Raw genomic sequence first — 12,773 nt, forward strand, 5'->3', positions numbered from 1 at the left:
TTTAATTGGTCTTTTCTTTGTTTTTGCTTTTTAATTTGAGCTTTTTTTAAATTTATTTTTTAGGCAGTGCTACTTGAATTTCTCCGTAAACAGGTAAATAAACATTCTGGTGTGGAAAGAACGAAGCGGCATGAAGGATCGAAAGGTTTTTATTTCTGTAACAGAGTCATTTACAGCAACAAAAACATCCACAGAGCTGCTGCAGCTACAATAAATATTCTTGACCACACTCCACCTCCAGCTGGTTCATCCTTCTTCACTGCTGCTGTCAGAGATGAATTGAGTCAGTCGGAGAATTTAAACAAAGTTAAAGACTTGAGTACAGTATTTATTTATTTATTTTTACTGGTGGTTAGAATTGAGTGGGGAGTGTTTTAACAACAAAACTACTGAGTGAGGAGAAAGTTTGAATCAGTCTGTCTAAATTTGAGAGCTTGTTAAGTGCATGAGTACTTTTCTCTTACTTTAGAGGAATATTAACATGTTTAAATCCCTTTTTGTTTTCATTTGGCAAAATAAAAAATTGGTTGCACCAACGTCTAAAGTTAGAGAGGTTTTCTCATTTAAATTAAGATTTATCTGCTGAAAAATAAATAATTTCAAATAATTCTAATTTTGTTCACTTTATAAAACTGACAACTTTAAAGAAACTCTACAAAGGAACAGAGATACACCGATACTGATATCAGTCTAATACTCCAACAGCTGCGTCAGGTGTCAGTGACAGAGTTGAACTGGTATTTGGATACCGTTATTTAATAAATAACATTTTAGTAAATTCATAGTTAGAAAAAGCAACATTTAATTTAAGCCTGATTTTGTCTTACACATAAATGAATGATCCCAGTCTCTTCCACACATTACACGCTTATCAATTAAATACTGGTATCTGATTGGTTCTCGGTACGTCCCTACAAAAGGAAGCTTTAAATCTACATAGTTCCTTTGAAGAAATTTAAGAAATCAAAATTTACAGTTCAGTGATTATTATGGCTCAAACCTGCAGACTGATTAAAACGTGACTTATTTTTTTTCCCTTGGCTCTCGCAGCAGTTTTGTCATTAGTGAACTTCCAGAGAAGCACAAAAGCTACAGGATAGAGCAACTTTATTTTGATGAGGAGGAAGTGGACAGAGCAGCCAGAGCGACACACACAGTCCGGCCGTGTTCGTAACCGACGTGGCAACTCGACCGAACCCCGCGCGTCTACAGCTCTGGTTGCAGATAAACAGTTGTGCGCTTCATGTACCAACATCTAGTTGGAAACTTTACAATCTGGAGTATTTTTAAAAGGAAAGTTTGGCTGTATTTATTTACACGTGGGTCAGATATTTTACCAGACGACGTTTCTACCGCCTGTGTGTCGGTGTTTGTGTGTCTCAGACGTTGAGGGTCTTTTTGATAGAGAAGATGATGTCTTTAATCTGCGGCACGCTGTGGTCTTCCAGGATCTTGGCGTACGGCATGGGGATGTCGACGCCTGTCACCCTGGTAACCGGAGCATCCAGGTAGTTAAAGGCAGGACCTACGAACACAAACAGGAAGTTAAAAGTTAAAGACATTCCTGAGTAGCGATGTGCTGTTATATTGTTTAACTTGATGAAACTTTTTTTAAGTTTTAATGATGCAACTTGATTTGATAAATTGTTAGTTGGAAATTAATTACTGAGAACGTAATGAGGATTTAAGAATAATTGGGTAACAAAAATAAGATTTGAATCTGTTACAGATTACGTTTTGTGTTTGATTGACAAAAAAATTAAATCATTACCTTCCATGATCCTGGCGCAGATCTCAGCTCCGACTCCAAACTGAGGCCAGCCGCCCTCCACTGTCACCAGGTTGTTGGTCTTCATCACGCTGGTCTCAAGGGTCTCCACATCCAAAGGACGGATAGTCCGCAGGTTGATCACCTGACACACACACACACACACACACACACAGGAAGTAGTTAACAGGCTGCTGAGCACATATCATCTATGTCAGGTATCAACAGGCGCAGCGATCCTTCCTCTCTCACCTCACACTCGATTCCCTCCTTGGCGAGGACGGCGGCAGCATCCAGGCAATGACCTACGTACCGTGAGTGAGAGACCACGGTGACGCTAGTTCCTGAAAGACACAAGTAGAAGTAGAAGAAGAAGTTAATGGATATTAGTGACAAAGACAGCTCAGAGGGACAGATATCCAACATTCAGGTCACCTTTATCTCATCATCCTCACCTCTGTCTCTCCTAAATATCATCATCATCATCATCTTAATGTTTATAAATGACAACAACAAAATAATTAATTTTTTTTAAGCCAACTATCAAACATTTTTATATTAAAACACGCAACTGAGGCTGTTGTAAATGATGTGAAGTGACCAAATTAGGAAAGAGGGGCTCCCAGAAACCAATTACAGCATCTTAATAGATGTAAATTCAATCCATACAGTGTGACCACATTTATAATCATAATGAATTAGCCTAGTTTCTACCTGCGAGCTAAACAAAGGCTAAAAGTAGTCTCAGCAGCTCAAATGTTTTCTTGACCTGTGACGCAACATGTTTGTTGACAAGTCCGCCAGTACCGCTTAAATACTTTGTATATTGAGATCCACAAAGACCCTGACACCAGTGTTATTATCCAGATAATGTATCTAGATGGCCGACAGCACAAGGCGGATAAATACTGCTGTCACTAAAGAAAAAAAGTATTTTGTGTGTCTTCTTTAGTTTTACAGACAGACAGGTTGTCAGTTTACATTTTGAGGCCACAGAGAGCTGCACACACATCAGCATCCTGTGTGTGTGTGTGTGTGTGTGGGTGTGTGTGTGTGGGTGTGGGTGTGTGTGTGTGTGTGTGTGTGTGTTTGTGTGTGTGGGTGTGGGTGTGGGTGTGGGTGTGTGGGTGTGGGTGTGGGTGTGTGGTTCAGTCTAACCTGGTCTCTCGACCTTGGCCTTGCCGATGGGAACGGTGAAGTCTTTGGACAGCATCTCCTCTGACATCTCGAAGGGAACGCCGTACATCAGCTCGTTCTCCAGGAACACCACTGCAACACACACACACAGACACGGACACACACAACTCAGTGAAAATAGTAACACAGATTCTAGAGATCTACTTAATGTCTGTCTTTTCTTTGTGGAAATAAAGCATGCAATGTATATTTGATACATTATGTATATGACTTCACTAAGTGTTCCCCCACTCCTGAAACAATATCACAGCATCTAAACAGTAATTTAAAGCATCGTAAGACATTTCAAGCAAAAAAAAAAGAAAAGTTTATGTTTCTGCAGTTTTGTTCACGGCCAAAATGAAACAGAGAGCTAACTCTAGCTCTAGAGTATTTAGTTTTAACTTTTTTTTGTTTCTAAAACCTTCGGCCTGTTGTTGACCTTTGACCTGCTGCAGTGTCGTGTCTCACCGGGGTTGTCGTCTCTGATGGATGCTTTCAGGAGACCTCTGGCATCTTCTGAGTTCCAGGGACTCACCACCTTCAGACCTGGACAGTGAGCGTACCTGCAGACAAAAACACCATCACAGACTGTTACCTCAAATATTGCTAGTAGTTTATTTCCTTTATAGAGCTGCAACGATTAATCAATTAACAGAAAAATTAACTTCCAGCTATTTTGATAATCAATTAATCATTTTGAGTCATTTTTTAAGACTTAACATTTGACAAGCATTAATAAGAGAGCTGCAACGATTAGTCAATTAATTGTCGACTATTTAGATAATTGATTAATCATTTTGAGACCAGAAAATAATTTTATGACATTTTTTTTATTATTTAATTATTATTTGAGACGTTGAATGAGAGAATGGACACTTGTTTCTTTAAAAAAAAAAAATCAATTGATTAATCTTTGCAGCTCTAGCTATTTATGTATATTATATCTACTAATATAGATGTACTACACTAGTGAGTTATAAGACACTCTGCACACAGTAATAGTAGTATTAGTATTAGCAGTAACAGAGTCAGGTGTAAGTGAACGCACCATGCAGCAAAGCACTGTGAGTGCTGAGCAGCGACGCCCGCCGACGCTCCGTTGGGTCCTCTGAAGACGATGGGCACCGACTGCCGACCGGCTGACATGTAGTTGGTCTTCGCCGCTGAGTTGATGACCTGGTCGATGGCTTGCATGGAGAAGTTAAAGGTCATGAACTCACAGATGGGTCTCAGGCCGGCCTGAAAGGGGAGCGGGGGCAGATTAATTAATATTAGTGACCGCTGCTGGGGGAAAAAAGCTGTGCTCACATAATTATGTAGATTCGAATCCAAAGAAGTTTTGAAGAGTAATCAGGTGTGTAGTCATGCAGGTCGGATGAGCTTGACTGGTTAGTTTTCATAATTTGACCAGTATATATATATATATATATATTTATTTATTTCACTGTAATAAAACCTGCCTAGTAGCGCGGTCTTTACAGGTCTGCTCAGCTCCTTTTAACTGCAACCCGACCTGGACCAAATTATATTCAGTCTAATCAGGTCTAGTAGGATTCTGTTGTATCCTACAGTCTAGTAATATGAGACTCTGAAACTGGAGATCTGTGTGTCAATGTGTTTAATATCCAAATAAATCTGAATGGATTCTATCAGCTCTTCATCATAAATGTCTCTTAAATGCAGCAGTTTAGTGTTTTACCTCTTTACTTTGAGTTCTATTTATCTGATCTCTATTCATCCTGGTACTTGTTGAACAACGTCAACACATTTATCTACTCATTTTTTTATACAGTTTATCTAGTTCATTTGGCTCCTAGTTCAGCTGTCTTTGCTGTTTTCTACACTGATGATGCTCATGCTTATTTCTTTCTAACTTCTTTTAATATGTTGAATTTTACTTGATTTTATAGATTGTTTTATTCTATTTTTAGCTACTCACTATGTAGTATTTTTACCATTTTAAAATTGTTGTGTTACTTTTATTTTCCATCTTTTATTACATTAAAGTTTTTTTCTATCCGCTTTCTTTTTTGGTATTTTTTAACATTTCTCTACGCTCCTTTAATGTCCCTTTTATGTGAAACACTTGATGAATGTGATTTATTTTAGCATAAAGCACTTTGAGCTGCATTTATTGTATTAAAGGGGCTATAAAATTACGTTTTTATTGTTATTATCATAATTAATAAGTTCAAAATAGTCAATTACAAATACACCCTGTGTTATAATCTCATTGAACTGTTGTTGTATCATGCAGCTGATGAAAAGGGACTCACCATGGCGGCTCCCACTGCGATGCCGGTGAAGCCCATCTGTACCAGAGAGAGAGAGAGAGAGAGAGAGAGAGAGAGAGAGAGAGAGAGAGAGAGAGAGAGAGAGAGAGAGAGAGAGAGAGAGAGAGAGAGAGAGAGAGAGAGAGAGAGAGAGAGAGAGAGAGAGAGAGAGAGAGAGAGAGAGAGAGAGAGAGAAACCACGTTAAGCATCAGAGGAAGGTTTCCTGCTTTGATCACACAGCTAGACCTGACGGAAAACTCTCAAAGTTTTACGTACGACAGAGAACATTCACGAAGGGCGAAAGTTAAATCGTCTCACCTCTGAGATCGGAGTGTCGATGATGCGTTTGTCTCCGTACTTCTTCCACAGACCCCTGCTCACCTACAGACAGACACACACACAACACTATAATTAATCCTTTTATATAACATTACTTGTTCAGACACATGTTGGTTTTGAGGGGATCAATAAAGTATGTATCTTATCTTTTATCTATTGTCTTAGCTATAATTTTATCATTATTTACAGAATGATGGGAAAGTAAGACCAAACTGTACTTTCTTTTGAAAAACTCAAATTAATGAGGCTGGGCTGCTAAAATATGCACAAAACATGAATTAACACCTACTGCTTATCTTTATTTTAGCCTGCTACCTCCTGAAGCTGCTCCTCTGCTTTCACATATATTAAAGCTAATCATGGGCTTGAAGTGCTGAAATACATCAAAATGTCTTTATGAACGTCATCCTCCGTTTTCTACTGACCTTGTAGGCACCATCGTATTGGGCCACTTCCTCACCCAGCAGGAACACCCGGTCGTCCCTCTCCAGCTCCTCGTCCATTGCCTGAGTCAAGGCATCGCGGACCGTCACCTGAAAAACCACAACAGCATCATCACAGTCAGTAGAGACCAGAGACTGTCACCCAGAGGACAGAGTTCATCCTTCAATCACACCGGCTCTGCTCACTCTGATTTTTAAATGGACTAAATTATCTGTGGGGAAAAAAACACTTTCTAATCTAAAGTAATTAAAGCAGTATGTCTCCTATGATGGTCTACATTATGTACTATTACCTCTGTGCTCCTCTTTGCCTTGTTTGGCTTTATTTCCTTTTATATAGCACTTTTTAACAAGCACTATAAATAAAGGATATTATTATTATTACTCAATTGTCTATCAGAGGCCTAACCCTAACCCTCCCAACAAGACAAACATTCTTGTCTAAGAACTTCTGGGAATTACTATTTGTCTTTTGGTATTTTTACTATTTATTACTTATGATTTGTACATTTTACTTCTAGATTAAGAAATGTTTTTTGTGCTGCTTTAATATTTGTCATATTATATAAATACATAAATCACTTTAAATTGATTATTGGTATTCTTCTTGAGTCATCTTATATTTTTAATCCTTACATACTGTTCAGGGTCGAATTTGACTCATATTTTACATTTGAGAGCTGTAAAAAAAACATCACACACATTTCTTTTAGCCAGACTTTTCCTAATGTGACTCTGAATATACAAAAATGGAAATAAAATCCTTTTTTTTCATTTTTGTGTAGCTGATACACATTTTTTATTATGCAAATGTACAAATTTGACTTGTGTTCATTGAACAAATTTAAAAAAAAAAAATCAGCATTAGAACATATTGTTGTATTCATCATATTCTATAAAATGTTTTTCTGGACAATAAATTAGTGATTGTGAATGTCCTTATCTTCAATAAGATTAATCAAACATTTATTAATGACTGATGGGGGAATTTATGAATGTGAATTGGTGTAGAGACTAATTGAGTCAGAATATGAACAGTATGTAAGGGTTAATAAAGATTTGGCCCACAGTGAGGTAAAGATTTACAATTAATTTATGAAATCTTAACAGAGCAGTAGAATAAAATAGCAACATAATCAATATGCTGCATGTAGTAACACTACATTTATCTGTAAAGTGTTTCTCAACATGTCAACAGTTAACAAACATCTGCTCAGTGGACTTTGTGTCTGTATTACAAAAGCTACATTATTTTCTAACATCAGGACAAAACCTGGAGATGACCTGATTACAGGGGTAGCATCTGGGATTAAACGGGTTTAATATAACTTTAAACTGAAGTATTTCTGGACTGTTTAACAGACAAAACAAGACATTAAACTGCATGACCTTGGATGTACTTGGGCTGTGTATGTTTCTGTATTTTCATAGTTTTATAGACAAACTGATTGGCCAAATAATTTAAAAAAATTACCCACAGATTAAATGACAATTAAAATAGCTTGATGTAGTATGCAGAATTACAGTAAAAGTAGTGGTTTGGTCCCTCTGACTGATATATTATTATATATGACATCATTAGATTATTAATAGTGAAGCATCAGTGTTAATAATGTAGTTATTAACACTAGTTTAGTCCAGTGGTTCCCAACATAGGGGTGGGGCCCCTCCAAAGGGTCAGCAGATAAATGCGACGGGTGGTGAGATGATTAATGGGAGAGGAAAGAAGAAACACAAAGTTCTGATACACAAATGTGTTTTCAGTTTTTTGGCTTTTTCTCTAATCTTTGATTTTTGGTGAAATTTGAACATTTATTTAAATAAAACCATGTGAGAAGTCCAGAGGGAAAAATCATTATTTGGTGGAGCTGTTAACAACTCATAGACATCTGAAATATGAGCCTTAATACACACTGCTTTTTTTAAGTAGTCCACTGGTTTCATCTTTAACAATGTGTTGTATTTCAATAGCTTGTTATATTATCCATTATGTCAAATCTTCATCTGAAAAGTAACTAAAGCTGTCAAATAAATGTAGTGGAGTAGAAAGTACAATAGGTGACTCTGAGATGTCGTGGAGTGGAGGTATAAAGTAGCATCAAATGGAAATACTATAAACTTGTGCTGTCCTACAGGAGGACAGGGTGATGTTGACATGATGTGACAGAAGAGCAGCTCAATGACCTGAGAAACCACAGCAGCAAACCTTTTAAACCTTAAAAAAGCGGGTTACACATAGCCCGACATGGTAACTACTAAACATGGCTGCTGTGCTTTGTTATTACAACATTAAAACAACAATAAAACCATAAAGTGGAGTGTTTAGCTGCGGCTAGGTTAAGCTGCTAGCTGCTAGCTGCTAACACTGACCTGCACAGCGGCCGGGACACTCCTGTGAAACTCCCTCCTCCCGACGGCTGACACAGCACTCTGTGGGAAAAGACAGATAGATAACATTACTGACATTATCCCTTAACAAAAGCAAAGTGGTGGTACAAAAGAATAACTCGATTTCGTACCTTTCCGGAGCGGATAACACACCTAAGGGACGCGGCCATCTTCACCCTGTCCTCTGCCGGAGATATAAGAAACAGTCGTTGAGTATGTCAGGAGGTTTCAGCCAATCAGCATTGCAGTAATTACACGTTGGTCCCAACATGTCATCACGTAGAGCCAATCACAGCAGAGCATTTGAGAGGGAGGCGGGACAAACCTCGAGAGTGGAGGAGAGTAGTCCAAGGGCACTGCAGCTGTATGGAAGACAAACACTGCCAAAAATACTGCCACCTAAAAAAATATAAAAACACATTGAAACATATAATAATTATATAAGACATATTACACAGTACATTACTTTATTTTTAAAAGTACATATTAAAAGTGCACAAAAGAACTGTGCAATACATGTACGTTCTTACAGCAGTAGCAGCAGATTGTATTTTGTGCAAAAATGCAGAAATAGAGGTTAGAGTATGTGTGTAAAAGTGCATAAATTGAGGTCAGTAGAATGATATGTGTGTGGACAGCTTTAAAGGCTCCTTTCTGATGAGTGTAAACCTGGTCCAGAGTGTTATCCCTGCCCCCTAGTGGGGAAATTCACATGTTGATGGAGCTTGGGGAACACAGATTTCAGGTTGATATGGTTGGTAAAAGATAAGACAATATAAGATAAGATGAGATCAGATGAGATCAGATGAGATAAGATAAGATGAGATAAGATAAGATAAGATAAGATAAGATAAGATAAGATAAGATAAGATGTATCTTTATCGATCCCCCTTTGGAGAAATTCAAATTGACACATCAGTACAGAGGGGGAAAAAAGTAGCAGACAAAACACAAAATTAATAAAATACTATATACAGTAAACTGGATCTTTGTGTAAAAAAATGTGCAATATATAAATGTGCAATATGCAGAAGTTTATGAGATTATATGTAAATAATTACAGCTCTGCTTTACAGAGAAAAAAAAATATAATACAATAAAACAACAGCAAATAAACAAATTTAAAAAATTAGACAATTTGTGAAAAAAAATAAAAAATAAAAAACAACAGCTTTTATGATGGCAGTTTATGGGATCACAGGGGATTATACTCCTCCAAGATCACATGTGGCTACTACTAGTAGTCAGTGGGGATTGTGGAGGAATATAAATATCTGGGAACATTCTTCGACATTCTTCGACAACATGCTGAGGTTTTCTCTAACACAGAGGAAATCCTAAAGAAGTGCCATCAGGGACAGTACCTACTCAGGAAGTTGAAATCATTTGGGATCAATAAGGACATTCTCACCCATAGACTGTATATAAAATGGACGTTACATTCGTGATGTCACCCATTGGGTTGTGGACTGCTGCTTGGAAGCGAATAATTTCGGATCTGGGCAGCGGCATCTTGAAAATTTCCGGTGCATGCCGGGAAAAATAAAAACACGGATTCTACTTATATGGGCATCAGGAGGGGCATGAGGCGCCCTCCTGAACCTGTGAACCAATCAACCTGTCAATCACGATGTAGCCACGCCCTAATGCATACCCTGCTTTATCCTCAAATATAAAATCAGGGAGGCCAACATTTCCTAAATGAACGTCATACTGCATTGAAGAAGGCTTTAAACTAGCGATTGAGACCATAAACACATTTTGAAAACGTTTACTGAGGTTATAAATCAAGTGAGAAGTTGGTGAATTCTCCATTGACTTGTATAGAGACGGAAGTCCTTTTGACACCAAAACAGTTGCCCCCTGGTGGCCTTTTGGTAGAATGCAGTTTTAAGTTACTTCTGCGTTGGCCTCCGCTCAGAGGAGCGGAACTCCCCCGCTTGTTCTCATCACATTCTACTATGCCTTCATTGAAAACGTAATAACTTTTTATTTCACTTGCTGGTTCCACTTTATCAACCTGCAAAACAGGAACCGCCTGCTGAATGTGTTTAAGGTCTGCTCAAAAATCATTGAGCAACCTGTTCGGACTCTCACTGCCCTAAAGATCAGCAGACTGTAAAATCAGCACACAGTATTCTACAGGACCCCTCCCATATTCTGTTTCCTGATTTTGAGTGGCTCCCCTCAGGACGCAGACTTCGCTGTCCAGGCTGCAGGACACAGAGGAGGAAGGCAACCTCCATCCCCAGGGCTGAACTTCTGTTGACTGTTTAGGACACATTTAAAGACACATTCCTTTTTCACTTGCTGGTTAGCATTATTGTTACCTTTAGCTGCCATTTCTTACTGGAATATGTGTCATGTGTTAGTTTTTGTGTTTAATTATCACTTTTTGTGAGTTTGATTATGTTCCAAATGACTTTTTAGAATTATTTGTCCAGCATTACTTGTTTTACTTGTTTAGTAAACTATTTTTTAAACAAAGTTCACACATCACAATCTGACACTCTTAAATCATTATTTCCTGTATAAAAGAAAATGTGACTAACTTTCCACTCATCCTTAATCACACATCTGTTATCCTCCTTAATATATAATTTTTTTTATCTCATGCAAAAAACATTTAATTACATTTTTAGTCAGAATGATGAAATAATAAGTCAAACTTAATAAGTAAGTAAAAGTGAGTGCTCAGTGTATCTCATATAGTTCTCACACAACCAGGATGTTTATTAATAGCACAAATTATTGTCTTAAGGAAATCAACATAACTCCTCTCTTATCTCACCGGTAGCCCGGGGGCATCAATGACTGCTGTCACCACTCCTGTTATTTTCTATGTTGATTGACTGTTTGTCACTGTGCCTCTTTCCCTCTTCTCCCTCTCTTCTTTATTTCTCCTTTCTCCCTCAACCCCAGCTGGTCAAGTCAGATGGCCGCCCACCTAGAGCCTGTGTCCTCCAGTTAAAGGGTAGTTTTTCCTTTGCTGCTGTCAAAAAGTGATACTCTTGTGGGAATTTTGCATCTCTTTAAATTAAATTAAAGAGTACGGTTTAGACCTGCTCTGTGTGAAAAGTCCCTTGAGATGACTTTTGTTGTGATTTGGTTCTATATAAATAAGACTGATTGATTGATTGATTGATTGATTGATTGATTGATTGATTGATTGATTGATTGATTGATTGATTGATTGATTGATTGATTGATTGACATTACATATGGTAAGGCATTCACACATATAATAACCAATGACTTACCGGTATTACCACATTACATTTTAATATATATTTATTAAGCTTTAATCCTGATGGGGAACAAAACAAAGGAGGCAGCAAGTGTTTAGTTATTTGCATTTGAAAATGTTAAAATTCAGCAGATTTTTAAATATTTAGACATTTATTTTGTATCTCGGCTCATCAGCATTCATTGACGCTGCTCCATCCTGCTCACTCAGAAATAATAACACATAATCTCCAATATTATACTGGATCAGTGCAACCAATCACATCATGAGTGATAGAGATAATTATTAATTGATCCTAGTGTCTAAAGTTTCATGCAGACCTTTTTAGATTTTAAACTGAGATTTCAGCTCTAATAAAGTTACAGCTGAGTCAAAGTGTTATAACAGAAGGACATGTAGGGTAACTTTAGATCGTCCTGAGTAACAAACTAATATCAAACCAGGATTCACATTCACAGACAGTAATCCTTCGTTAGTTAATGTGGTTTGATAGACGCTGTGACACAGACTGAATAAATGAGGAAATAAAACTCTGTAAGAAGGGAGGAGACAGGGGAAAACCACAGAGCCTCACAGAGTCAGTTACCAGAGTTCAAATCTTTCTGTATCTGAAAGAGTTTCCCACATCTCAGGTTTAACAAACACTAATCCTAATTTCTGGAATACCTCCAAGGAGTCTAAAAAAGTGGATTTTGTTGACTTGCATGGGAATGATTGGTTGGAGTAGATTGGCATGAACTGATAATTTAATTTGTGTTAGTTATTACTTTGTTTTTACTCACTTTACCCACTGTTTGTTTGTTCTCTTGTTTATAGATTAAAAAAAAAACAAAAAACAACATAATAATAATTCTTTGTACAGGACACATCTCATTGGTTTGATAAGAAAATCATTAGGTGGATTAAATTTGGTGCACTTTTATTCGATTTTGAGACTAATCTTTTCCTTTCTTTGCACAGATTAAAAGATTTTAGATTATACAATTAAGCAATTAATTAATAAACCGAATGTGTAACAATTACTTTGAAATGTACATTCATTCATTCATTCATCCATTCATATAACTGATGCTTTGGTCTCCTGACAAACCAGTTTAACCATCTGGCTTTTACCCTGTAGGTATATAACACGTCA

At 37.3% G+C, this 12,773-nt stretch overlaps 1 protein-coding gene across 1 annotated transcript; it reads right to left on the reverse strand.

Annotated features, from left to right (window-relative positions):
• Positions 1-133: 133 nt before the first annotated feature.
• pdhb (pyruvate dehydrogenase E1 subunit beta) lies at positions 134-8,579 on the reverse strand. The gene is made up of 11 exons (XM_062416096.1): positions 8,523-8,579; positions 8,374-8,433; positions 5,986-6,093; positions 5,540-5,602; positions 5,224-5,259; positions 3,996-4,186; positions 3,416-3,510; positions 2,927-3,037; positions 2,021-2,112; positions 1,772-1,913; positions 134-1,525 (listed from the first exon to the last, which is right to left on the reverse strand). Exons 1-11 carry the CDS (start codon positions 8,559-8,561, stop codon positions 1,380-1,382), a joined length of 1,083 nt encoding a protein of 360 aa, XP_062272080.1. The 5' UTR covers positions 8,562-8,579; the 3' UTR covers positions 134-1,379.
• Positions 8,580-12,773: the final 4,194 nt, after the last annotated feature.

Source organism: Scomber scombrus, chromosome 3 (genome assembly GCF_963691925.1).
Source record: "Scomber scombrus chromosome 3, fScoSco1.1, whole genome shotgun sequence".
Taxonomy (NCBI): domain Eukaryota; kingdom Metazoa; phylum Chordata; class Actinopteri; order Scombriformes; family Scombridae; genus Scomber; species Scomber scombrus.